Below are 27,899 nucleotides of genomic sequence, written 5' to 3'. Positions count from 1 at the left end.
ATGCTGGATTCATGTGAGCTTCTGAATTTATTTTAGACACAGCCATTTACCTCTGAGACACAAATCTTTCCCAAACGGTGTTCTTTGAGCTACTGCAGGACATCACGATGTTTGTTACCTGTGGACTCCATCAGGCTTCTCGGTTATTACTGGTAGCGAACAAAACCAGCTCTGCATAGGAGTGGGGAATTCACAGCAAAGGCATGCTCAAGGCATAATGGATGGGCTCAGCAACAGAGATGGAAACAGATGTGCTCTTAGTCCTCCTGTCCTTGACAGTAGGATTTGCCTCTGTTTCTCTAGGGTTGCCTTGTCATTTCACTTGAATTTTTTTTTTAAAGCCACTTCACTGGTATTAGTTTTATTTTAACACTTGTCAAAGATGAGATATTTAGTTCACTTCAGACAGTACAATGTAGTTGGTCTCATCTGTCAGGTAAGGTATGGATATTTATTCTGAGAGGAGAGCACAGAAAATATGGTCTGTACTCAGGTTTTCATTATTTTTTACAGGACACAGATATATCAGTCAAGCTGCAGCTAAAATTGATGTGGATTTTGATTATGATGGACCTCTAATGAAGACAGAAGTTCCTGGACCACGATCTAGAGTAAGTTTCCGAAGTATAACGGCTTGTATTTTTTTTTTCTTTAGCTGTGTTTAACTTGCTAGAAAACAAATTTCATTCCAGACCTTAAATCTGATATGAATAAACATCATTTCACAACAGTCTAGGCCCACTTTTATCAAGATGCTGAGAGTGAAAAGCTCATGAATGAAATGCCCCTCTCTGAGAGAGAGATCTGAATCTCAACTGCCAGCTTCCTATATGAAGTAACTGAAAGCAGAAGAGCATCAGTTTGATGAAACATCGCATCAGGCTTGGTTACTTGTGCTCCTGCTGAAATGGAAACTTAGCTGGCTTTTTAGTATGTGAAATAATGCTTTGGTTTTGAAATGAAACAAGAGTTTCAAGTTCCTGGACATTGTTTTACTCTGGCAGTCAGTATTTATATGTGTGGTGATGTTCTGGGTTTTGTTGTTTGGTTTGTTTGTTAGTTGGGTGAGGTTGTTTTTTTTAAAAAAACAAACAAACAAACAAACAAACAAAACAACCAAAAACCCAAAAAAGGAGCTGTCTTTCTAGAACCAATGTGCCAGTATCCCTTCTGTGTGTCGCTGGCTTCTCTTATTTTCTGATTTCACTCTTGTTTTCTCAGTTCAGCTGATCAATATAGAAAAGGCAGCTTTCCCTTTTTGGAGATTTACAATTAAACTGGCAAGCTCTGCACACCACAGTTAATAGTTTTGACTGTCGTATTTGCAAGATGCACTATGAAAGTTCATGTGGCAAGTAGAGTTGCCTGGTAAGCACATAGGACTGCAAGTTTTGCATATGATTTATGTGGTCATAAAAAATAAACTTACATCCTTCAGTATTTGGTAATTACACACCTGAGACTCTTTGCTCTTTGTTTTTCTACAGGAATTAATGAAGCAGCTGAATGGAATTCAGGTAATTTGTCAAGTTTTCTGAGTTTGGGGAGTGTTAATACTGTGATATCAGAACTTGTTTTAAAATCCTGTTTTGTATGTTCAATTCCACACCAAAAAAAATGTGAAACAGTGACTCTGGGTTTGTATGCTGACTCTATTACGTATGGTATATATGTGCATTTGAATAAAATACTTTTTACTGAATTTTGAATAGTGCAGAATTATTTTGCTAGGGTCAGTGATTTTTCTTTAAACACTATATATGCCTTTTGAGTTGTTATGAAGTGGCCAGTGAAAACATAGGTAAAAGTTTAAAAAAGTAACAGCTTAAAAGTATGTCAACCTAAGTGCATATTGCCTTCCCAAGATGAGGAATTCCTCAAAGTCTGTGCTTCATTTCTGTAGAAAAAGTACATACTTGCCCTTTTAACAGTCCCTCTTTATCAAAATAGCTCTACAGTTAATTCCCGTGCAATTAATATAATCATAGAATAGTTTGGGTTGGAACGGACCTTCAAAGGCCACTCCAACGCCCCTGCAATGAGCAGGGACAGCTTCAACCAGATCAGGTTGCTCAGAGCCCCGTCCAACCTGGCCTTGAATGTTTCCAGGGATGAGCCATCTACCACCTCTCTGGGCAATGTATCTTTGTATCTTATCATTAGATATTTTTATCAGATTTTGCTGTATAACCATTAGTTGCACCTTCCTACACACTGCTACGTTTTAAAGCATTCATTGTTTGTTTTTTCCTTTAAGAATGCTGAAGCTGTACACTTTTTTTGCAATTACGAAGAGAGCCGAGGGAACTACCTGGTAGATGTAGATGGCAATCGCATGCTGGATCTCTACTCTCAGATTTCATCCATCCCAATAGGTAGGAGACAGTTGTACCAAAATGTTTTGGTTTGTCCTCCAGCTGTCGTTTTCTTATCTCGGCCACTACCAGAGAAGTTGGTTAATTAACTAAAAAAAACAAAGCTGACATAATGTATGCCTTGTTGCGATTACGGTACACCTCACTGCTGCGTATTATGTAATGGTGTTTTTGAAAAGCTGAAGAAACTACAAATTCAATACTTACAGCTCACTTGACGTACGTAGTGGTACCTGGGAGAAGCTCTAGTATTAATCTTAATTTGAATATGCAAGTTCCACAATTTAGGTTGTCTTTGTTTGCTTGAATTTGGGTACTTTTGTGATTCTGTAACAGTATGTTACTGTTTTAAACATTAACAAACATAACTTAAACATTTTAACATTAAATTATGTGCTTTAGTTAACATTTCTGTCTCAAAAGAACTGAAAAAAGGAGTTGGCCCTGTGGGCTCCAGTAGGATGAAACAAGACCAACCACTGAACTGTGGTGCTGAGTGAAGCAAAGGTGGCAGGTCAGTTGGGCTGAGGGACCAAGCAATGGACTTGCCAAGTGTTTGGGAAAGTCAGTTGATTTTTGTGAAGCATTTCGGGAAGTAAAAGCAGCAAGGCAGAGATGTAGGCCCCAATGGCAAGGAATATAGGTTTCAGTAGGCGTTCAGTTTGTTTGTGCCTCGTCCATGGTTCCTCTCAGTTGCTTAAAAATTTCTGCAGAAGCAAAAAGAGCAGAAGTGCTGGGGTAATTTAAAAGGTAGATGCTGTGCTATGTATAGAAGCAGTGATGACTCAAAATCATCCCTACAGGCCTCTTCTACTGGGAAACAGAATTTAGTGATGTTCAGGTCATTACCAAATTTCTGGCATCTAAGACCTTGTGAATGCAGTGGGTTTTCAGTTATCCCAGTCTTCTTTGCAGACAGTTAATATTTTTGCTCTCGTGTAGCACCTCAGTAAATGTGTAATCGTTCCAGAACTCTTCAATGTTTGAGCTTATTTTCATCAACACAAGTTCTAGATATTTTTTATCTTTTAGAGGCTGCACTGAGATAACTTTGTCACCGCTAATGTGGAAATAAGGGTGAGACAAAGGAGCACAATGCTTGTATGCCAATGCTCATCTAACTTAAGTGGGATTGGGTTTTAGGTTTCTAGGAAAGGAAGTGCATTTAGTGTTCAAGACCTTCCATTCTTAACACAAGAAGTGCTGATTCGGAGAGACCAGTGCATGATCATGTAGTCAAAAGAAAGTCAGTGCATACTCCAAAAAAATGAAATTAAGGTTGTACAGACAGTGCACGGAGACTTTCTGACCTTCTAGTGCTTGATGGTGCAAGCATACCTGTTTTAATATAGTTTTTGTGTATAAAATATTTAAGTATTAGGGGGGTAATATTTTCTTAATGGGCAGAAATTCTTAAAAAACATGTTCAGCTATTTGTTAACAGCTGAACAACTTCAGTGTTTATGCATCCAAAATGCCATATAGCTTTTTCTGACCTTTTTTAGCATAATGGTAAGTTAAAGGAGCTGATGGCTAACCTTGTGGGGTTTTTTCCCCATTTTTCTCCTGTTGTCTAAACAACAGTTAACATATACTGCAGTTGTCTGTTAACGGGGTTTATGTTATGACCAGAATCAAAGTAAGATAGACTCTTGGGCAGCCGCCTCTGTTTCATTCGGCCTTTCTCATTTCTTCTCTAGCTCATGTTGACTGCCACCCTTGTGCCAAAGGTTTGCTATTCTTTGTAGGTTCTGTGACAGCATCTCCTGTTGGGGTTTGGACATATTCATATCACCTTTCTGGGAACCCCTCCACCATTATTTTGGCTCTGATAGCAACCATGGAGTGACTTATTTGTTAGCTCATTGGAGCTTTGTAATGATGGAAAACATGTGTTGACTGAATGGATGCCAGCCACAAATATGAACTGTAGCCAACGCTTGCTAACAGTCTTGGTTGGAAAAAGGAATGAGATTTCATGATCTGTTCATTCAAACCAAGAAGTGAAGCTGATTGATACACTCACTCTAACATCCTATTGCATATTAAGGCATGAGACAGTGGTGAGTTTCAGGGTTTGAAAGGAGTGGAAAATAAAGTAAACAAAGTTCATGTTTTGAAATAATTTTTTCCAGGCTATTTAGCTAGTTGTGTGCGTGCATTTTTCTTAAATCCTGTGATTTAAAATAGGATTTTGACAGTTCTCTTTTAGCCCAGTTCCTTCCCTCCCAATGCTAGCTAAGCTTTTATCAAAGCAAATATTCAAGAAATAAGATGCAGTCTGGAGTGGAAAAGCTACTTGAAATACATTCTGGATGCTGACAGGTAAAAAGGGAAATTCTCAGGAACGCAATATGCAGTCTTCTTGTCAGCTGCTGCTGATAATATAATGTAACTTATAAGTGAAATAAGTGTTGGAGAAAAGATGCTTTATGCTGCTTTATGCTAGACGTTGAGAGAACCTCTGCTTACAGCATAAGTGCAGCATAGGCAGCGAAATTGCAATTCCTGCTAACATTTGCTTCAGCTGTGAATCAGAGAGGGGCTGAATTTGTACTGTCGGCATACATTCCTTCCCAGACAGCTCTTCCCAAGCCATGCAAATGAGAATGCAGCTCTTAGCTTATAATGGTGAATTCAGTAAGAGTGAATTTCAAAAGCATATGAATATATTGCCTGCAAGATAGTTAACATAACCCTTCAACATTTAAATTGAACCTGCAATCAATTGCAGTTGGTCTAAGAGATCACTTAGTTTCTTGGAACCATCTGCAATAATGCCTGATTTGGTTAAAATTGTCTAAAAACCTGATTGTTCATATCTGTAGCACTATTAGATGTGCTCGTAATGTCAGATGTGGCCATAACTTAACTGTGGTCTATTAACTCTCTTGAGATATATATACTAGTCATGGGATATAATAGCAGGGGCTTCTCCAGTTTATTTTCTCTGGTTGATTGAAATTGGTGACATAGATAAGACTCCAGTACCTATAACTGATCCTCAGCTAAGGCATCGAGTTCCTCCTTCATGTGTGGCAGTGCCTTCTTGAGGATAAGTTGGGTTTTTTTGTCCTAGAGGACGTGTTCCTCGGTCACGAAGGAACTGTAGTACAGTGCTTCGTACAGCTTCTCAGATAATGGCTCTGTGATGTGTAGCAACAAGAATTAAGTGGAAATTTAATACTTACAGGCAGACCTAAATCTAGCTGAACACACAGCATTAATTTACTTTTTTTAAGCTGTAGTGAATGACAAGACTGACTGACTGAAGCTGCAGCGGTTGCTAATAATGTCCCTCTTGGTGACAGAGTTAGGTTCTAGACTGGGACACCAAAGCAAGATCACAAGGTGCTTGCTAGTCGTCTGTGCTTATCTCTCTGCAAGTAAATCCAATAAAACCTTTTATGAATCTGTCAGGACTCCCCAAGATTTAATAATGATCTGCTACACTGGAATATATTTATCAGCAGTGGTGGAGAGGTAATAAGTGCCTGTGCAGAGAGATAAGAATTGAAGTATAAAAAAACCTCTAGGTAAAGATGTTCTGGGCTGCTTCTTGCTGAAAAAAACAAAAATTAAAAGTTTTTTATCACATGGGTTTTGGGAAGTTGTAGCGGAACACACTCCTTTGAACCTGTATCTAATCTGCCTAACAGAGTTAGAAACCCCATGGAGCCAAAGGCAAGAGGGGGTTCCATCGATGTGTTTACTAGCAAACATCCTGGAACAGCAAAGGGAACCATCTGTTTTCCAGCGCTGGGAAGGTCTGTTTTTGTTTGGGGAGATGCGGAGAGGTGTAGTTTGGTATTATTGACAGCAGCCTGCTGCTTAGTTCAAATGGATTCTTTCAGCTTTCTCCATCTCATTATTTTAGCAGCCTCCCGTTTTTCTTCCTTTTGCAGACAGGCACTTTCATGAGCCTGGAGGACATGTACGTTCCTGTCGCGTTGATCTAGACACACAGCAAGAGTGATGGAGCAGGTGCCCTTCTCTTAAGAGCCAGCTCTGTCACTTCTTATATGAATGTATTTAAGAGTGGATTCATAAAGCTACAAACCCTTGCCTTGGTCATGGCAATGAAACAAGTTACTGTCTGTTTGCTGTCTGAGCCTAGAGCTTTTTGACTTTGCCTACCATAGTTATTTAACCATTTAGTTCTTCCTGCTGTTAGTTTTATGACTATGAACCCATGTACTAGTCCAGCATCTTTCTACGGGCAGACCTACTCTTTCAGAAAGAGCCGGGCTTTAAAGCTTCTCTCTTCTTTCACGGGGGCCTGTTTGAGGATGCACCAGCGGGACGGGGGGGGTGGGAAGATGACTGGGCCACTCGGCCTGAAGAGAAGAGAATGGGAGAGACATCTTGTGTGGGTGGGAAAGGATAAGTTATGGGTAATAGAAGCCTTGAATTTGTGTTACCTAAGAGTAGATGCAAAGATCTCTGTATTCTTCATGCGTCGTAACACCAGCAACAGAATTGCACGTTTTTACAGGCAATACCAGAGTTAATGGTTAAGCTTCCTAAGCAATGGTAGCTATTTATAATAAAACTTCTCTAAGTTTTAGTTTGGGGATTTCTGAAACAATATATATACTCTGAAGAGTGCTCTCAGCAGTAGCCACAGCTACAGCTCTCAGTGACACAGCTTTCAACTGTCTCGTTCCCTCCAGCCTAACATCAGTTCTTTCCATGACAGCAGATGCAATGCAGATTTAGTTGTCTGTGTCCCAAATAACTGCTTGTATTATCTTCATAATAATTTTAACAGATTCTTTGCAGCCTGACACGCAGATAAAACAATCTGGATATTTCCTTGTTTTGAACTAAAATATTCAAAGCAAAATTTATAATTAATTTGTTAACGCAGTAGCCTAATGCTCCGTTGCTCAGGCAGGATAATCAGGGCTATTGCCATTCAACGAGAATGAGGAGTTCAGAGGCATGATAAGCTTTTGTAATAAAATTAGAGCAGTCTGACTTCTTGAGCAGTAGGGAAGATGAGGTTTCCAACTGTTTCTACAAGGGAATATAAAAGATGATGTTAATCTCTGCTTTGGTATTTCATACATTAGAAATCAGGCTTAAAATGAAATTTTCTGGGCTCCTTTGGTGAAGATTTTTTTTCTTTAGCATCAGATACATTGGTTTGCCTGTAAGCAAGCAAGTTATCCCACAGAATGGGTATAAATTAAGCACCTTTGTTGTGTTAAACCTGAAGCATCCTTAGTATCTTGATGTTTCTGGATAAAAAGGACAGATTGTTGCATCTTTTTCCAACTAAAAGCTTGTCAAAGTAAGGAAAACAGGAAGGGGAAAAAAAAAATGGTCATGAGAGAAAGTGAAAAGTGCAGAATCTCCTTCTTTAATACGAGACAGCAATTTATCAAACAGGGTTTTTTTATGGTGATGCACAGCTGAGGTATGTAAATCTATGACTGGGAAGGAAAGATTTCCAGACAGATGTCGTGGAATAACTGACGGGTTGTGGCGGGTGAGAGATTTGGGTGCTTATTAGTCTGTGATTTCAGGTGCGTGGCTGTCTGTGTAGACAGCCTCTTCCTTCTGGTAGGATCGTTCACGATCGCGCACGAACATCTGCAGTATGCAGGGGCAGAATATGCATCTTCATGCGTGCAAATAAATGTGAGTGTGTGTATATATAAGCGAAAGCCTACATAATGTGGAGGCCAGTACGTGCACGTCTCCAAACAAGTTTGGCAGCATCTCGCACAGAGTGTTTCGGTAGCTTTGTAGAGGATAGCGGTGATGAATGCCATCCAACTGCGACAGATGTCAAGGAGCGCTGTCAAGCCATTGGCAAAATTCTGCTGGAGTCCCAGGGCTTATCCCTGCTGGGTCTGCCATCGCGTGTGCTCATTGCACGCATCAGCAGTGAACAACCATCTCTTACCCTGCACCATCCGGCTGTACCTGCTGAGGGACAAAAAGCCCCTGGTGATATTTTGTTAGTACGTTATAATGCGGTGAAATTACAATTGCTAAATGGGCTTTCTTTGGGAAATGGGTAAATATGTGGATTTTTGCTTATCTGTTTCTTATGGTCAGCCGCCAAAGACTGGGAAACTGCATGGAAGAAAAGCATAAAGGGCGGAATATATGTTTCTTAGTTGATTTTACAATGAGGAAAAATCCAATCAGTTAAAAAGCACAGTGCGGGGGGAAAAAAGCTCTCTTATTGTGCCAGGAATAATCAGTCTGATATTCAAGGAGGGTAAAAATTGCTATGAGACTAGAAGCCTAGCAGCAGATACTGTAAATGGACCCGGGTGCATGGGGATCTTCCTTCTGTGGTTCAGCGTCAGAAGCCCTTTCTGAAACGCGTGTCGGGTCGGCAGGGCTCAGTGAGAGCCGCCTAAGTCCAGCAGGTCGGGGTTACGGGGAGCGGGAGCTGTAAGCAGCCTGCTTCAGGCAGGGGAAACCGGAGACGCTCCTATACCGCAGCGAAACGGCGACTGACAAACAGCGGCTGGTGGGCTGCGCTGGCAGAAAGCGGTCTCGGCTCTTAATTGAGGGAGAGGTTCACACGCCGTGCTGTAGGGAAACCAAATATACGTGGGGAACCTAGAAAGGCGACCGAGCAAGCATTTAATAATGTTGGTCCCGCAGTACTTGGTAGAAACTATGATGTTTCAGTCAGGCCCTATCAGACAAAAGATCCATGTCATGTTCATTTATTTTTGTGTTCAATTTTTAACTTTCAGTACTAAAATATGTTTTGCTATTGCCTGACACAAAGTTTATACCAAAGCTCCAGATAATATATTTTGTAAAAGAAGAGAGGTTTGTCCTACTTTGTTCAAAGTTCTATTATTAGTAGTTAAAACATACACAAGTTGCACAGAAACAGTTAAGCATTAAGTTAAGGTTATTCTCTAGGTTATGCTTTACATTAGTTTAATGAAACCAGATAGAAATGTTTTCTTTCTTTGTTCTTTTTAATTAGGTTACAGCCATCCCTCTCTGATAAAGCTTCTACAGCAGCCACAGAACTTGGTAAGTGAATTAAAACATTAAGTACTTGAAAGTCTTCTCCCTCCTTGTGGCGATCTGTCTTATTTTTTATTAAACTGATAATGAATGCTTAATGACTCAATTTAAAGTATGGTAGGATCTGCCTTCTTTATTTCTCACTAGATGAAAAGAGCTTGGTAGTGTTTAAGAAGATACCAAAACATCTGTGAAGCTTTACAAGAAGTAAATATTTGGGTGATGCCAGCACGTGATATGTTTGCAGCCGATTTTAAGTCATAGTTCAAGCATAGTGTTTCCAATTAATCATTTTAGCAATGTTCTTGAGTGAAGATTTTGAGCCTGAAAGCAAGCACAAGTCCTTCAGAGAGAATATGGTATTTTGAATATGAAAATGGTGCCTTAAATCGCAAATGCTGTGGGTGGTTGGTTTTTGGGGGGAGGAGGGGAGGAAGGGGGGTGGCTGGTTCCCATCTCCTAAGTACTAAGTTGACAAAATCACTGACATGTCCTTGAAAAATTAAAATTATTAGACTAGAGCAACAGGATTATTTTAAAACAGAGTAACTGCTTTAAATAAAGTATCTTCCTTCCCTAACACTATACTGATAGTGATTGGAAATAACCTGGATTAAATTATGGAAGTTGCTGAAATGAAGTTGCATTCTATTTCAAGCTTCATTTTTTCACTGCTTGGACAGAAGTTTTGGATTTCATAATGATTTTGTGCAGTTTTTTAAATTGTAACTTCTTTTGGCACAATAGCTTAGGCACATAGTACGTGGATGAACTGAGCTCACTGGCGTTTGACTGCACCTCGGTAGATCCTTGTTGGTTTTACTGCCTTTAGTGATTGAGCCCCTGGTTCTCCCTCTCCTACCTGCATTGCCCTTCCTAAAGAGCCTGCTGGCTCACTCCAGCGGAGTGTAAATCCTGAGCCAGCATTTCAGAGTGCAGACGTTTGAGTTCCCTGAGCTGATTTGCTTTATGGAGTTCTCGTTTGTTCAGGATGAGAGGTTCTGCCTTCCCCAGAACTAAAATACATCAAGTTTTTAAAAAAACAGCAGAGCTGGAAATGCTGGAGTTATCAAAGGCAGATCTGGATATCACAAAAGCACTAATATTTCTGAATACTTATGTTAACTTGTAAAAATGATTTCTGAGGAGATAACAATGCCTTCGTTATAATGCAGCAGTAGGCAAAGTCAGATTTAAAAAACAAAAAACAAAGACCCCCCCAAAAACCCAAAACCAACAAAAAACCAAACCCAAAAAACCCTGGTGTCTGGTGGCAGTTGCGCATTTGCCCGCTGGAAAAGGGAGGTTAGCAGGCTGCCAGCTAGAAGCCTGCGGTAAGAAGAACTGCCTCCAGAGTCCAGCATGAATGGCGCAACCAGGAGCCCTCTTCCCCACGTCTGAGCATCAAAGGTGTTACTGGTACCCTGTTCCGATTCCTGAAACCTGCCCTAATGCGGTGGAGAGGGCGGCACTAAACCTGTTCGTCTGCGCCTGGCTGCGCACTTAGGATTTCTGGCAGGCTTTAGCCTCGGCCCGGTGTCGGCGGGACGTCGGTTTTGCAGTGCCAAGGCCCAAGAGCTGTGCAGAGCCACAGCTCGTGCAAACCTCGCTGCAGACAGAGCATGTGCTGGCATCTGACCGCAGATACAGTGCCAGTTTGATTGCAAAAGTACTTTTTTTGAGTAACAGACACCAAGGTAGGGCCCTCATTTAATGTTAATGACGGGATCGGTGTTTTCTCGTAGGGATTTTTTTGTCTGGTTTGTTTGTAATGCTCCATGTGCCCTCTTTACAGCCAGCTCTAAGAACAGAATATGCGTGCGTTCATCTGAGACCATAGCAGCTTGATGTCGATGTTCTGTTTTTCTCAGTACTGAGTATCTCATTAACAACAAAAGAAAAATACACTTTTCTGCTTAATGGCAAATGCTGTCAATTGACTGTGACAGCCCATAATCAAATTCACAACAAATTTATGGTCTTGTATCTCTAACTTTATATGAAAATTTACTTCTAAACTGAGATAAAAAGCCAAGTAAGATTTCTCATACATACTAAACAAAAACTTTGTGCTAATCTGTCAGTAACATCCTTGCTTAGTTCTTTTTTTTAAAGCTTGAGTCTGTTGAAACAACCATTGTTTTGGAAGTAAGACGCTTGTCCAAGTTACAAGGTCCGAGCTCATACCCTGTTGTATCTTGTGTGATGCTTGGTTTTCCCTAAGAATTCTGATGAAGTGTCCTTACAGGTACGGTGTGACACTCACATCTCTTGCTGTGGCCCCCACACCTGAATAAACGAGTACTTGTATTGAGGAAAAAGATTGAAGGTTGCTGATCAATGTGCAAGCTTGAGTTGCACTGAAAATATGAATGTTTTAGGGGAGGCAGTCTGTCCCCTCTGGAGACCCGTAAAGACTTAAGTCATCGAAGCTCAGCCTTTAATTTCAACGATGACTTGTAAAAACAACAAATGAACAAAAAAAAAGGCAAATAATGCTGCTTTGCAAATTTATTAAGCTTGTCCTTTTCTGAGCAAATTTAATTTAAAATAAAAAGTAGGACATTGTGAATCAAATAAGATTACCTACAAAGGCTAAAAGCAACGATCAATCAATTTTAATCCATGACACTTAATTTAAATTAATTGCATAAATATGACAAATTCATCTCCATTAGTGGGCTGGGGAGACCGAGGGTTTTTTCCAGAGCTGCTCTTTGGGAAGGCCTGCGTGGGCAGCAGGCTCAGCTTTCCCACCCGCTGCTGGTCACTGACACCAAAATTACCTTTCTCAAAGGTGTGAATCGTGATTTGGCCAGTTCGTAGGACCAAGGGGACAATTGAGGTTGGAAGGGACCTCAGGTGGCCTCTTGCCCAACCTCCTGCTCAAAGAGGGTCGGCTGCGAGATCAGACCAGGTTGCTCAGGGCTTTATCAGGGGTCTTGAAAACCCCCAAGGAGGGAGACTGCACAGCCCCTTTGGGCAACCCGTTCCACTGCTTTGCTGTTCTCTTGGTGAAAAAGCTTTTCCTTATGCCCAAACCAGTACCTCTCGTGTTTTGATTTATGCCCATTGCTTCTTACCTTCCCGTTGAAGAGCCTGGAGCCGGCTCCGTCTTCTCAGTAACCTCCACACAGGTACGGGAAGGCTGCGTTCCTGTGGTCACTTCTGTGATCATAAGGGCTCTTGGAGCAACGCAGGTTCAGTTCTGCTGACAGACAGGGAAAGGGAACGGTTGGAGAAAAGACTTCTGGGACGCAGACATGAGTTCAGCCAGGCAGTTTCCTGGTAGGCTGTGGAATTCCAGTGCTAGGAGAGACCGCGTTGCATCCATGAAGACGATTTCAGCATGAGTGGCTCCTGGTCCATGTCAGACCTCAATCAGGAAATGGAAAGGAGAAAACTGGGAAGCTAGAAACCTGCTGTGGCAATGCACTGCAAAGAATGTTCCTGTAATTCAGCGGAGGCACTGAGAAGGGTGACTGTGCCCACTGAAGGCCCTAGAAAAGGGAATATTTACCTGCAAATCAGCAAGCTTCATGAAAACCGTACGTGGCTGGAAAGGAATTTCACCAAGGTGTCTGGTTATATCACGGTCAACGTTCTTGAGCTTGATTAAACGCGTGTTGCCGAGTAGTGAGGTAATAACATGCAGGGTAGCTTCTCACCGATCTCCTCACTGCCCTGCCCATTGCTGTACATGCCAGAGGAGTCTAGAATGGAGATCGCATGCCTGTGTGCACAGGTTTTTTGTCAGGAATCTGTTTTATTGTAGTGCTGTGTTGCTGATCCTTGCCTGTGTGTTGTCTTTCTCAGCTGCAGCCCCTATCCTTTAAGTTCACCTTTGCCTTCTTCCCCCCAAATCCCATTGTAATAATATCTGGAGGATGTTTATAACCACAGCGGTCTGAAAGGGTCTGTCTTGAAACTCAGTAAGGAAGAAAGTGCTGCTCTGCTAATTGAATTTAGCTTTAGCTACTCAAACTGAAGGCAAGTAATTAAGATTTTAAAGTGCATTTCCTGTGTATAAGGGAAATTGAGATGGAGCAACGAAAATGGCAATATCGAAGAGGAAATGTCAGTATCAGTTCGCGTGCACCTTTTCTAAGGTGTCCTGCAAGAATGAAGTGTTAAGGATTAGAAAAACATATTCTAAGACATGAATATTGTTCCCTGGTTTTAAAATTCCTTGTGCCATGACTACAAATTTCTGGCTGGTATTTGTAATTAGAATAAAATGTAACTGCCTTGATAACGTGATGTTTTTCATGTGATAGGAAAGCCTAACAATTTCTCTCTCTTTGTCTTTGTAGAGCACTTTTATCAACAGGCCTGCCCTAGGGATTTTACCTCCAGAGAACTTTGCAGAAAGACTGAAGGAATCTTTGTTATCGGTAAGTTTGAGATAGCAGTGATGAGTTACCGTGTTCTGTGGTCAGGGACGTGGGCGTATCAAGGGATGTTGTGGATTTTATCAGGGAACATTACAGATAAGCCGTTTGTCCACCTGCCTTCCCGCTGCAAGTAATGAGATCGAACCTTTTCCCCCGACTTGACAGCTGAATGCGAGAGGGTGGCGTGTCCGCTCTGCACAGATACTGCCTCTTTCATTCTGGCTTCAAGAACTGATGAGAAAACACGTTTTCACTAGCTTCTGTTCACTGTGCTCTCATAAGCGATAGTGGAATAAGTGGCTTCTGTTTGTCTTGATTTAAATTTGAAGATCCTTGGGACTGAAACTGAGTCGAGCCCTCTCAGCTGCAGTTGAAATTGGCTTTCCTCATCCTAGGCACGGTTGGCCTCCCGTTATACTGAAGCTCATGACGTTAAGGACTGATCACTGTTACCATTGCTTTGCACTGTACTTGTGCTTAATATTTTGGAGTAATTTTCTGTCTTTGTTGACAGGTGGCTCCGAAGGGCCTGCCACAGGTGATCACCATGTCTTGCGGATCCTGCTCTAATGAAAATGCCTTTAAAGCAATATTTATGTGGTACAGAGTGAGTAAAATATTAAGATGTTTTTTGTAGGTTTAGATGTAGAAATGAGTATTTATTCATCGTCAGAACTGTTACTGTAAAACAAAGTACAGGAGGAGAGGAGAGGCTGAGGGAGCTGGGGTTGTTTAGCCTGGAGAAGAGGAGGCTGAGGGGAGACCTTCTTGCTCTCTACAGCTGCCTGAAAGGAGGTTGTAGCGAGGTGGGGGTCGGTCTCTTCTCCCCAGGAACAAGGGATAGGACGAGAGGGAACGGCCTCAAGCTGCGCCAGGGCAGGTTTAGGTTGGATATTAGGAAAAACTTCTTCACTGAAAGGGTGGTCAGGCACCGGCACAGGCTGCCCAGGGAAGTGGTTGAGTCTCCATCCCTGGAGGTATTTAAAGGACGGGGAGACGTGGTGCTTAGGGACATGGTTTAGTGGTGGGCTTGGCAGTGCTGGGTTAACGGTTGGACTTGATGATCTTAAAGGTCTTTTCCAACCTTGACGATTCTATGATTCTGTGAAAGTAAGGCTTGGAGGTTGTCTTGTTTGTGATGTTACTTATATTCAACCTAGTATAAAATCTTTATTAAAAAGTCTTCATCTAAGCTCTCACTGTATATTGACACAACTTTAGAAATTATAAAGAAAAGGAAATACAGAAAATGCAGATTGCCGTCAGTATGTAAGAGCCACAGTCACAGTCCTCATTGGCTCTACTTTGGAATACCAGCATTACTAATTTGTGGTTCAGCCGTAAATGCATTGGTTATAACTACAGGAAAACTCTCTGTTGGGTTGTTTTGTTTTGTTTTGTTTTTTCAGAACAAGGAGAGGGGCCATAATAATGTCACAAAAGAGGAACTGGAATCTTGCATGATTAACCAGGTAACGTTTGTTCTTTACCACACCTACAGACGTTCCATTGGCTTGGGTTTATACGGGAAGACTGGGAGGGGGAATGGGCTTTACTCTCTCTGAAGTGGAATCACGGTTTTGTGAATTCAGGAAATGGTGAAATACAAACTGCTCCCAACAAATACCAAGACCTGCTGCTTGTATTCTTTTGCATCCTTCCCAGTTCCGAATCTTGGGAAGATCTCCCTTTTTTCGTGACATAACATTTGCTAGAGAGGGGCCCACATGATGGACGGGTCCATGGAGATCATTAATACATGCAAAAGTTTACAAATAGTAACAACAGACCTCCTTTTTTTTTTTTTCAGCAGTTGTGATTTTTATGGCTTAAAACTGATCAGGGGTTGGTTAAAATCTGACTGACTAAATGTTAACAACAGGCAGGATGAGGAAATTTAGATGCAGCCGATAAACCTGTGAAGTCCTATTCACATTCAACCGAGGTGGTCTTGCTCTTGGCAGTCACAAATCTTAACATGCCACAACAGCAAAAACTAGAGTATTTAATCTCTTCTTTGAGATAAACACGTTAGAAATTAATAACCTGCTGGTCCCAGCCTGATCTTTAGCACTTCTGTAGTGACGAGCATTCAATTCATTCACAGGGGATTAGGGAACTCATTTGGCTTTAAAAATGAGGAGGGTTCTTAGAGGGGGTTTTGTTTTGTTTTGTTTTGTTTGTCTTCAGAATTATTTTTTAAGTTCTGTGATGCTGCTTACAGCGTGGTCAGACAGATGGCTGTGTCAGTGCAAGTCAGAGGATGGCACATCATGACCTGAAGGAGCAGGAGTTTTATAAGATAACCAAAGACTTGCAAAACTAATGATCGCTTTTTGTCCAAGTTTAGCTATCTAAACATTGGGATTCCTCTTCGAGCTAATTGTCTGAGTTCTCTTTACAGCTGGGGGAGGGATTTGAGAGGGGGGGATCCTCCAGAATCCAGTTACAAATATTGGAGCCTTGCCCCTGGAGCTGAGTGGGGGGTACAAGACTAAAGGTGTAAACCGAGTGTGTAAGTGGTGACAAACCTCTCACTGGCGGGATAAGAGAGAGGCATAAAGAAAGAGAATTTGTATTTTTAGAGGGGACCAGGGGGGTTAGCCTAAGTATATCCTTTTATTAAATTCCAGATAGCATGCGGTTTGCATGTCTTTTGTCGTGGTTCCTTCTCCTTCTTGGTAGAGCTAGCCGTCAGGAAAGCGCGGGGTGTCCTGCACGGGGCAGCCCCCGCCTCTCCTGGCAGCGCCCCCGGTGCCACGCCTGGGCACGGCCACCCCGTACACGCGGGCTCCTGCTGCGTACAAAAAGGGGCCGATTGCGCTGGGTGCCCAGCCTGCGTGTGAGCTCACGTGTGACGTGGTATTATGATACCGTATAAATTGCCAAGTATTCATTAGTATTAATGATGTACTTTAGGAGGTCAGGCAGTTTTTAGGGGACGACAAATGTATTTGTTCAAATGGGTAAAGGTAACAATTTGCGGTGCCTGATGGATGAAGGGGAAACGGATCGGCACGCTGCGAGGGGCAGCAGCTCGGATCCAGCCGCCCCGCGGCACTCTGGCCGGGGGTTTGTGTCTGGGCTGCGTCAGGCGCCCGCAGCAGCGGGCGGCAGGGCCACCCGCCCGCGGCACCGCGCGCTGACTGCCCGCCTGTCTGCTCTGCTTGCAGCCCCCCGGCTGCCCCGACTACGCCATGCTCTCCTTCATGGGCGGCTTCCACGGCAGGACCCTGGGTAAGCAAAGCACCGCCGCAACACCTCCCTCCCCTCTCCTTCCCCCCGCAGCCGCTGCAGTAAGCTGTCATCTCGCTGTAGGTTCTGAAAAGGGTTTTTTTCTTTAGACAAATAGGACCAGTGGAGAAGCTGTAGGTTTATTGAAGGTTTGCCTTGGAAGCCCCACCACTACTGAAACAGAATATTTGAGTGACAGTGGGAATTAATTTTATAATTTTTTTTTTTAAATGTACTTTCAGAAGGTCTCTTATTTTCATTCTGAATCCAAGGTTTCCTGTCTATACTAGTAAAAATCTAACTCCTCGGGTAGAATCACCACGATATATATGAGATGTCACTCACTTTTACCATTTTATATCGTCTCGATCGCTTTTCTAAACGTGTTACCCAAGAGTGCTGTAATTCTGAGCTTTGCGAGCAGTTGTCTTTGGACAGTGAAACCCATCTCAACTGAGCAACCTGTTCAGGTTGACAGAGGTTCTCCTGTTCTTCTGGAACAGTGCATGTGGAAACTGATGCTTAAAAGCTAGAGCAATCCACTTCAGCTTGACTAAATCCAATTACCCAGTAGTTCAGAAAATAAAGTAAAAACATAGAGCAATTAAGAGAATTCTACAGTCCTGGTGTCAGGCAATTTTTTACCTCTCGGTAGCTTTTCTCCTGTATTGTTCCTAGACAGGTATTATTTTAATTTTTGCTTTTCTGGGTTTAGGTTGCTTAGCTACAACTCACTCTAAAGCAATTCACAAATTGGACATTCCATCGCTGGACTGGCCTATTGCTCCTTTTCCAAGGCTAAAGTATCCTCTGGAAGACTTTGTCAAAGAGAATCAACAGGAAGAAGCCCGTTGTTTAGAGGAGGTAAAAAATTCACTGGCAGCTTTCTGTTGTTTTTGGTTTGAAATAATGAATAGCGTTAGTAGGATTAGCTGCTTTTCACTAAAAGAGTGTTTTCAGGGATTGGAACAGCATGTGATTAAAACAGCATTCACTGTTGTTTACGGTCAGAAGTTTGGCCCTGCCTTTCAGCAGAAGAGCCAGCTTACTGGGAATTGCAGGTCTCCATGGATCGTACTGGAGTGAAATTTCACGTGCAGGAGGAGTCTGTTATATCACAGTGGCCTTGTCTGCCAGACCTTGCAATGGGACACGGACTCAGAGAGAGCACAGCGCATCTCATCCTCTGCAAAGAGAACCTGTAACAGTATTTCAGGTTTTTCAGCTTTTCTGCGGTAGCCTTCTGGCATAAAGCTCTGCTGCTACCTGTGGCCGCAGGGAGCGAGCGGGCAGGGAGCCTGTGCCTTCCCTAGCCCAGGAGAAAGGAAAGGCGGGCAGAACAGAGCCTAAGGGAGGCAAACCGTCTCCAGGTGCCAGAACCACGGGATTCCCTGTTGGGCTCCCTGGGATCCAGGATCTGTCGCTCGCAGGGGCTCGCTGCGAGGCGGTGGTGGGGAGCAAGGCGCAGCGTGCCCTGTGGCTGGAGCCGAAAGCGCGCGCCATCTGCAGCGTCACAGCCGACCACAGAGGCAGTGACACCGTGGCGCGCTGAAGGCAGCACAGCAGCGCTCTGCATCCAGCAGAGCTGGATGGAAGAGGCTTCTTGGGCAAGCCCGCCTAACTTCAGAGAAAGCGGAAAGCACAGCAAACTGCCCCCCCGTGTTTGCTCCGCAATAGCTGGGGAGGGGCGGGGGGGAATTGTGATGCAAAAAATCAGCGCACAGACTTGAAGCTGCTATTTCAAAAAACGACATAAAAAGCCGAACGCTTTCTTTGTAAGTCTGTGAATTGGCTTACTGGCGCCCTTTGGAAGCCGTTGCTTTATACAGCCTGCGGAGGCTGCGGGCCCTGGAAGCCGTAAGTGGCATTTCAAGTACAAGTGACACTACTAATCGCAGCACCTAGCACCACAAGGTTAATTAAAACGTCTCTGTAAGCCCTTTATCAGCAACAGGATTGCTGCACTATTTCATCTGATTAATTTTAAAGTGTCTGACGTGGGTGACTAGAAAAAGCAAATTTACCAGATTACCTTCTTTAATACATTAGCTGAGTTTTGTTTTCTATATTGCCTAGGTGGCACGACAGCAATGACAGAGCAAGCCGCAGGGGTTTCCGCCGTGCTTCCAGCTGAAATTTTGCTAGGGCTTTCACACCATTGTAGAGAAATGTGCAACTGGTTACAACGTGGTTAGGACAGGATTTAAACGTAAGCGTTACTCAGGAACAAGAGGGCAGTGTTAAATCCTGGAGGGACTACTTGGTAATTCCTTACGCTTCCTGACACCTTTATAGCCAGGAACGTCTGTGAAAAGTTGAAGTTCTGTTGCTGAGATTTAATCTTTCTGGGAGGAAATGTGCAAATGTCCTGAAAGGAGGACGTACCATAAATGTTTGATTTACAGGTGGAAGACCTGATTGTAAAGTACAGGAAAAAGAAGAAGATTGTGGCTGGAATCATTGTAGAACCAATACAGTCCGAGGGTGGGGACAATCATGCTTCAGATGACTTCTTCAGAAAGCTACGAGATATTGCCAGAAAGGTAATCAAATATTTCACTGTTCGCCATTGGCGGCCTTCCCCCCTGCCCCAGGCACTTCCAGAGCTTCACAGGCCTCCTTCCTAGCAGCCGGGGTAGTTATCGACGTGTCCTCAGGTACAAGCAGCCCCTTGTCAGCACAGCATTTTCTCTTCCATTTGACGCACACCTCGTGGTTTCCTCGGTCCAATAAATTCTCCTCTAATGTCTAAGTGAGAGAGAAATTACTCTGATTTGTTAACTATGGATTTCACGGTAGTGTTCTTTAAATGGTGATGCCCATTTGTTGATGGGGGTTCAAACAATTTCAGAAGAGGCAGGTTTGGAACAGGGTAACTTTTTGTTGACATACTTGTTTTTAATGGCAAAAAAAGATGAAACACAAATTGAGTCCAACTGGAAGTGCTGATGTTCCGATAAAACAATGAAAAGGACATATGTCTTGATACCTGGAATGTGAAGGTACCTGTTTGGAAGTGATGACCCTCAATAAGACTACTCCATCCTTTTTTCACCCTCAGAACATTTGTGTGCTTACAGAGAAGAGCACGGGTGACATTTGGAGAATTCTGTTCCGCCACGAGAAAAAGCAGCTTTTCCCATTGTTAACAGCTGCTCAGGCAAGGCTCATGTAGCAAATAAGGTGAAATGAAAAGGTTTGCCTTGTCTAAAACGAGATGCTGCCAAAACTACTTACCAATTGTTTTTAATTACGATATCATGACATAGCTTGATCTCACTGTCCCAAAGTTTCAACAAAATAGTCCTTCGCATAAAAAACCCATGTTGCCCGCTAAAATGAGTAGCGCTCTCAGCAGATCATCTGAAAAGGCAGCTCTTCCAGCGTCATTGTAGGCCCCCAGGCTGGACGGATCATGCTGCTGGTATTGCCACAAATGCCTGACTCAGGTGGGAGGCAGAGACTTCGTATTTAAAACAGACACAACTCCTAGAAATGACGTTCTGCTTCCCTCAGAGGCTTTGCAAATGCCACCCAGGCTCCTCCCAGGTGTTTTTAGGTAACCTCTAGAAATGTTCAAGACTATATAAAAACACATACTTTATGAATTTAGGTAGAAAATCTATTTCTAGTGCCTTTCTGAACACAATAGCTGAATTTTTAATTGTGAAATCCGATGCACAGTGCATTGGTATGGGGGGTTTTGCATGTAATTCTGATCTGAATTCTCTCAGTGCAGGAGGCACACAAGGCGCGAACATCGTTCTTCCACTTTGATCGGTCTGCGGCTGCGTGCTCTGGAGTCCCAAGGGCCACAGCGCAGTCTTCTGTTGGTTTTTTCCTCAGGACATGACCGATCCAGTTCCATCTCCTCCTCCTCACTTCATTACTGATTTTCTCCATCTCCGCCATTTCGGGTTTTTTTGAAAGTTGATGCTCGTCGTTTCTGCAACTTTTTATTTTCTTTTTTTCCGGGAGGAGGTAGTTGGCCTCCTGCCCAACCCCCATGACTTGGAGGGCCAGTGGTTTTTCCGTCAGGGTGGCCTTCCCTTAGGCTGCGTTGGTTCGCGGCACCTTCTTCAATTTTATCCGGTGCACCCTCCAGAGAGGGATCCCCTATCCGCCACCCAGGGGACGCGCCTTCTAGCCGTGCAGCCCCAGCTGGAGGTTTGCATGTAATTGGCTTGTATTTATCTGTTCGCTAAGGGCGGTACTGTTGTTTCGGAGATGCGGACTCAGTTCCCTGCGCTTTCCATCTGTCTCCGCAGCATGGCTGTGCCTTCTTGGTGGACGAGGTGCAGACGGGAGGTGGCTGCACAGGAAAATTCTGGGCACACGAACACTGGGGCCTGGATGACCCAGCTGATGTGGTGACATTCAGTAAGAAGATGATGACAGGAGGATTTTTCCACAAAGAGGAGTTCAGGCCAAATGCTGTAAGATTTTCCATGAAACTCAAACTCTGTGCTAGCTGGTGGCCCGTTAACGAGTACCTGCAACGTCCATGGAGGAGAGCAGCTTTCCTTCAGTCAGGCAGGGGCAGCTAGATGGAGCTGCTGTGCCATAGATCCTTGCTTTGCGCTTACACAACAGTTGTTGTCACTTCTTCGCTTTTATTCCAGTTGCTGCAGGTCACAAAGGTCATGAAGGTGGCGGGAGGGAGTGGGGAGCTGGGTTTAGCCTAAGGAACGAGCCTTCAGTACAAAATCCAACCACAGACTGACAGGTTTTTCCGTAGGGCAACTTGGTGTCTTCAGAGCTTGTATGTCAGTGTTACGGATTCTGTCAGCAACATTTCTTCTTTGCATTAATGACATTTTAGATGGAATAAATGAAAGAAAAAAGGGGGGGAGAAGATAAAACTTGAATGTAAAACCTGTATAGATGATGGTGATTTCCGTGTCATCTATAGCCATGTTTCAATGAGATGTCAAGAGCAGCAAGATGGAACACACTAAATTTGTAGCATAAAGTCGTTTGCCCTTTGTTTCTGCTCAGCAGGGCAGCTGTATTTTGCTCTTACAACAAAAAAAAGGGGGGTTGGTGGGATTAGTGCGTGCTTTTTCATACACCAGAGGTTTGCATTGCCAGTTGGATGGCTTGCTTTTCTTTATTATAGTGATTTGCCTGTTAACATGTTCACAACTCTCTCTCCACCCTTTCCCAAGCCCTATCGGATTTTTAACACCTGGCTTGGAGACCCATCCAAGAACCTTATGCTTGCTGAAGTCATTAAGGTTATTAAAAGGGAAGACCTTCTAAACAACGCAACCCACGCCGGGAAAGCGCTACTGACTGGGCTGCTGGATTTACAGGTACACAGCTGGCAGGATTACAGATAAGAAGGAGAAATTTGCTGATCGGGTAGGATCTGACCCAATCCAGTTTAAACACTTGGACTGGGGAGCAGGCCGTAATCATAACTTGCCGGTTTAGGTACTTGAAGGCGCGCCTGAACAACTGTGTCCCATTTTGAATTGAAGTAAACTTTCTTTTACTGGCTTAAGAATGCTGGTTTTATATAGCTTAATCCAAAATAAGGGATGACCCCCAAAATGTCTGAAGGTATGACCTGCAGCTAGTTAAATTATTTTGCTAGAAGTCTCTGTTATCGCAAGCAGCTAGCATTTCATTGTCCCAGAAGTTCTTTCTAAAGGAAGGTGCCTTCATATTTTGTTACGATTCCGTTGGGCTGCTGAAACAAGAAAATGGTAGCTTTCCTTCCCTTGACTAAGAGAAATTCATTCACAGCTTCAACGATGGAGCCCCCATGAGAAGGAAAATCGGCCAGGCATTTGAGGGCAGGCTTGCAGATGCTCGCCTCTCAAAAGGCACTTTGGGCACCGGTGGGGCGGGATAAGCCCAAATAGAGTCTCTGCTCTCTCCACAGCTTCAAGGCACAGCAGGCAGGAGAACACAAAAAAAATTATCTTCTTCCTACTTTGGAGGGCCAGAATACAACTAGTACTATCCAAAAAAGGTTACTCTCATAAAAGACGAGGATTGTTACTGACAGTAAGTGAAGCAAGCGTCTTAGTGCAGCAGAATGAGAATGAGCTGATTTCTAGCCCCATTCCACATTATTTATGCTCAGGTTTTCCTGGAGCGCATTTTAGGCGTAAGGTGCTTTACACTCACTTCAGGAGGCCCCAAGTAGATTTTACTTGGCCCGGCTTGGGGTGCAAATTCCTTCTCACTGCCTGCTCAGACGTTTGCTTTGTGAGGAGAGCCCCCGCCTGCTGTTGGGCTCTGCAGTCTGCAGCCCTTCAGCCCGTTGTCGGGAAGGGGTGGCCAGGACAGGAGGTTCTGAGCCATCCCGGCTGTGCGGTGGCCCCGCGCCAGCAGAAGGGAGGCGGGAGGCAGCAGGGTCGCCCTGTGGCGGAACGCCCGGCGGAGCAGAGCGTGCCGCCAGGTGCCCCCTGCCGCAGCCGCGCGTGCTGCTCACCTCTCTTTGCAGGCTCGTTACCCCCATCTTATCAGCAGAGTGAGAGGAAGAGGAACATTCTGTTCGTTTGACACTCCAAATGACGCAACTAGGAACAAGTTAATTACAATAGCCAGAAACAAAGGTAAGAAAGCTTGTGCGTGGATTAGCTTCAAATGACAGTGGCAGATGTAACGCTTTAAATTGTCCGTTTTCGTACGGCGTATGTGTACTACCCTATCAGAGCACAGAGTGAAATTATCAGCAAAGCTGTGTTTAGAGTTCTCTGGAAATACTTGTGTTTTCAGAGACATCAGACCAGTCCGTTGCATGGTGTGTACGCTTACCTTGCTCTGTAGGTCTAACGTTACTGGAAGAGATCTGTGTAGGGCATGAGTTTCTGTGACATCGCTGTCATATTCCTCTGCAGTGACCTCCGGTGCACCTAGGCATGGCTTACTTCTAGAAGCAGGTCAGGAAAGTTAGAAGAAAGTAAATATGACTGTTGCTCAGGAAAATACAGGGAGGAAAAACTATGAATTTTATGGAATACCTAATCGTGCAATATCATGAGTTGCCTAAAACGGGCACAGGTCTACAGCTACGTCCCTCTTCTAGTACAGAACTCTTGCCCAGCTGTAGACAAGCCCAGGTATCACAGGAGGGGAGCCTCGTGATCGGAAGCCTACCCTGGCTTTGCTGCTGTCAGTTTTCACTGTTACTCATCTCTCTTGAAAGAAGCAGGCGTGATGCAGCTAAACTATTGTGAAACCAGAGTCTTGGAGTGTAAAAGACATTGATGTTTTTGTTCTTGGAAACTAAGCCAGCAGGGAGAGAAGGCAAGGGGTTTGTTTCATGGTAAACCAAGGCTATGCTTACAGGCAAGATAAGCTCAGCTCAATGGTACGGATTTTCATTGCCCACAAACATTTCAAAGAATGAATTGATTTTGGGGTAAAAAAAAAAAAAATTACCATGCATTTAAAGTACTGCAGGAAGAAGTTTGCCAGCACTGAGATATTTTAACTTTTTATAATTAAAAATGAAGTGGTTTAAAAACAAAATTGCAAAGAAACCTACTGTGTCTCGTCCTGGCATTGAGGCCCCTGACCAGCAGAGCATCGCAGCTGTGAAGTGTCAGGTGCTGTCGGAGCTCTGCGCTGGAGGGAGTCTTTCCACTGATGCTGGGATTAGTCCCAGCGTTCCAGGTGGTTTACAGAACGGCGGCAGGCACCCCCAGCGCTCTGAGCTGCTGGGCAGCTTGAGGCCCCTTTGCAGCGCTGACAACGTGCTGTATCCTTGTGTGGGCAGCAGCCATTTGGGGAGCCTCTCTCGGCTCTCCGCAGGGGGGTGAAGCTCTTTGGGAGACCTGCATTGTCTGGGGAGTTGGCCAAGATGGAGAGGAGTAGAGGACCTATTCTGTTCTCGTTCTAGGTGTCGTGCTGGGAGGCTGTGGCGACAGATCGATCCGTTTTCGTCCAACGCTGATCTTCAAGGATCATCATGCGCACCTCTTTCTGAACATTTTCAGTGACATCTTAGCAAACTTCAAGTAAAAAGCGGCTCCCTCACACTGAACAGCTGATTATGAGATTAGTTTGCATTAATTCATGTCTTCTCTACTTACAAGATAAGTGTAAAGTCATAAACTAAGGTTTGTGTTCTGTCTGTAATCCTGCCCAAGGCAAGCTGCTCCATGCACACTCGCCCGGGCAGAGCATGGGTCCTGGTCACCAGCAGGTACATGCAGCTGTCCCACACCGTGCGTTTGTAGAAGCTGTGGCCCTCCCTCCATCTTCTGGCTTGGGTGGTAACTGCAGAGTCCTCTGCTCTCCTGGCCCCGACCGGCTGATTGCCCACAGGGGACCTGGCGCAGTCCGTGCCCACAGGTAATCCCAGCAGATTTGCTCTTGCGTCCAGAAGCAGCCACTATGGCGTTAACGCTGAGAGCCACGCGCCTGCCATACGGAAAGCGCCATTCTCTAATGGCAGCTGGAATGAAATCGGTGTTTCAAGGAAAGCTCTGCTTTCCGCCACTGCCAAGCACAGTATTTTACAGAATAATTTCCAGCCTTGTTCCCCTGAGTGCAGCTGTGTCTGCCACACCAAGTGGGTCAGGATGCCATCAGCCTCTACTCTATGCCCAGCCTACACATTCTGCTTCAGAGGCACTAACGCCCTCAGCCACAGGCGCAGCGCTGTAAGTGGAACTGAAGTACTTGTACTTGTTTTCCTCATCCTGGATTTTAAACCTTTTGACTTCTCTTACAATCAGACTTGCAGCAAAAACGATCCCCTGAAGTATGTAATTTGACAGAGCGCAGGGAATCACGTGAAGGACGTTATTTCCACCTCTGTCAGCCATCTAGAATGACAGGAGATGATTTTACCATCTACCCATAGCAGAAAACAGCCATTAGTTTGTCTATTACAAGTTCTACGTCAGTACTTGAGGTATTTTGTAAAACTACAGCAGAATTGCTTGTCCTTAGCCATTACCTGACATCAGAGCCACTACAGCGAAGGCCTAGTCCTAAGTGCACATTTGTAATGCAAAGTAATTCTGTTTTTGTTCTAATAGTTAATTCTAAGTCATTGATACTCAGAGATCTTCTAGAAAGCCACAAGATCAAAAAGTGTCAACAGTTCATTTGTTTCTCTTCAGAGAAGTGTTTTGGACGTCTCTTTACTATGTACTCGTTGCTTAACGCAGACTTGAACTAGGTCCGGTGCCTTTTTTTTCCTTTTTCTTGGTTAGCAAGCACCTGGATTTTGCTTACAAAGTTTAACTTCCTGTTGTGCGCCAAAAACCAGGGACCACAGCGGACTGTACAGTTGCCCTGTTACGATCTGACCACAATTTTTCAGTACGTAATAAGAGACGGAGCAGTTAAAAGACCCACAGGTTTCGTACGGCTACCAAAATGGTTTCTTACCTGCTTTGAGAAGTGTTAATCACCGTTTTCCCATTTTATTTTTTTTTTGAGTGCTGGTATTGGGAAACTCAAGTACACTCACTTCTGCTAGCTGAAAAATAACGGGATTTCTGTACGCCTCTCTGCAGAAAGCAGAATTCTGGTACCGGCTGGTCAGAAGCTGAGCAGGTTTTTGAGCAGAGGTTGTAGAAACCTGGGGGAAGGACTGGTGAATTGGTGTTCAGCAAACCCTCACGGTCATCGCTGTCCTCGTGAGCGTATTGTCCGCAAGAGGACAGGCAAAGCGGGAACTGTATTTGACAGCGTTTTGGGAATTGGGCTGTTCAACATATCAGTGCCGTAGTTTAGTAAATGTCTCTAGCAAGTCTTGTACTTTTACAGAAGCAAAGGTCCAGTAATTTGAAGTCTTACCACATCTTCACTTTTATTATGAATACTCTAGGTGTTTTTATAATTTTTACTGACACTCAGTAACTGTATAATTGTGTACAACATGTTGATGAAATCATGGTAGAGAATACATAGAAAGCACTGCAGCTGAAGCATATGAAATTAATATTGTTTACAGCATACTGTGGACAGTGCCAAATAAATGTTTGAACAAATACTTACCTACACTTCATGGTGTAACTAGTAACTGTACACAGATTCATAAAAAATGACATCTCACGTGTAATCAATATTCTTAAATAAAATATTTATAATTGAACTTCTCCAGGGCTTTTTATTTTACACCTAGCACATACCTAACCTGAATCATTCATGCGTATTAAACACGTTCTTACGAAGATAAGCCTCCCAAAACCACGCTGTGTGCGTACAGCCCCCTGGATTTCGCTGCCCTGGTGTTTAAGCCAAGGAGCATTTCTCTTTTCCTTTTGATACTGCTGTACCACACGGCATCAGCCAAAATTTAAAATAATGGAGCCCCCATTAGGAAAAGTTCAACACAAATAAATAATAAATCAGGGTTACCCCATGGACTTAAATGACAGTTTTACTTACCTGCAGCTGCCGATCCACCCGGAGACAGGGGTTTCAATACGTGTGAGGAAGAAACCGGGAAAAGAACATTCCCCGTTTCTCTGCTGGCGAGGGCCAGTTTGTTTGCCATTGTTTCCAATGAAATCACGGCCCGAAGAGCAGCGTAAGGCCCTAACTTGCTTCTGACAATTCAAAAAACGTTCTACATGTTACAAGTCATCAGGTTTGATTCTTTCTTGGGTTTAAATCCTGCTCCTCATTCCTAGAGAGGTTTTGGGCTTGGAAAGGGAGGAACCCTACTAACAGCAGAGAGTCAGACCACTGTCCTTCACGGACACAGGTGCTGAGGTGATCAACCCTGCAAGTTCGACAGAATACAAAGTACCCGTATTTTCAGCCTGAATTGGACACAGCTTTCAGGTGTCTTACCTTTTTTCTTTTCCTTTTGGGGAGACCCAGACCGGGGGAGTAGGGAGTGGAAAGGGTACTTGGCAACGGAGCCTCTGATGGTAAAATACGCCCAAATCAGTCAGCACATGGA

The 27,899-nt window shown here is 43.8% G+C and overlaps 1 protein-coding gene and 1 long non-coding RNA gene across 5 annotated transcripts; one reads left to right on the top strand and one right to left on the bottom strand.

Annotated features, from left to right (window-relative positions):
• Positions 1–520: 520 nt before the first annotated feature.
• ABAT (4-aminobutyrate aminotransferase) lies at positions 521–27,867 on the top strand. 4 transcript variants are annotated; one of them, XM_082312800.1, is made up of 14 exons: positions 521–611; positions 1,488–1,517; positions 2,258–2,375; positions 9,343–9,392; positions 13,700–13,780; positions 14,295–14,387; positions 15,190–15,252; positions 16,954–17,017; positions 17,730–17,878; positions 19,420–19,557; positions 21,283–21,450; positions 22,183–22,329; positions 23,472–23,583; positions 24,873–27,867. In XM_082312800.1, the coding sequence occupies exons 1-14, from the start codon at positions 579–581 to the stop codon at positions 24,992–24,994; spliced, it is 1,368 nt and encodes a 455-aa protein (XP_082168926.1). In that variant the 5' UTR covers positions 521–578; the 3' UTR covers positions 24,995–27,867. The 4 variants fall into 4 exon arrangements, with proteins under 4 accessions (XP_082168926.1, XP_082168927.1, XP_082168929.1 ...); XM_082312801.1 differs by having other exon boundaries at positions 531–611; positions 19,459–19,557; XM_082312803.1 differs by lacking the exon at positions 14,295–14,387 and having other exon boundaries at positions 531–611.
• On the bottom strand, positions 21,623–24,955 carry LOC309591057. Its single transcript, XR_014228261.1, has 3 exons — positions 24,519–24,955; positions 23,786–23,900; positions 21,623–21,811 (listed from the first exon to the last, which is right to left on the bottom strand). It is a non-coding gene; the product is annotated as an uncharacterized lncRNA (long non-coding RNA).
• Positions 27,868–27,899: the final 32 nt, after the last annotated feature.

This window comes from Platalea leucorodia (genome assembly GCF_965183815.1).
Source record: "Platalea leucorodia genome assembly, chromosome: 5".
NCBI classification, from domain to species: domain Eukaryota; kingdom Metazoa; phylum Chordata; class Aves; order Pelecaniformes; family Threskiornithidae; genus Platalea; species Platalea leucorodia.
This window is presented reverse-complemented; position numbering and strand designations above follow the sequence as displayed.

What these genes read in the sequence shown, in the direction of transcription:
- ABAT (XM_082312800.1), top strand. Translation starts at nt 579, where the DNA reads ATGAAGACAGAAGTTCCTGGACCACGATCTAGA. An exon ending in AAGCCCGTTGTTTAGAGGAG is followed by an intron (nt 17,879 to 19,419) that starts GTAAAAAATTCA and finishes TTTGATTTACAG; the next exon opens with GTGGAAGACCTGATTGTAAA. An exon ending in TACGAGATATTGCCAGAAAG is followed by an intron (nt 19,558 to 21,282) that starts GTAATCAAATAT and finishes CTGTCTCCGCAG; the next exon opens with CATGGCTGTGCCTTCTTGGT.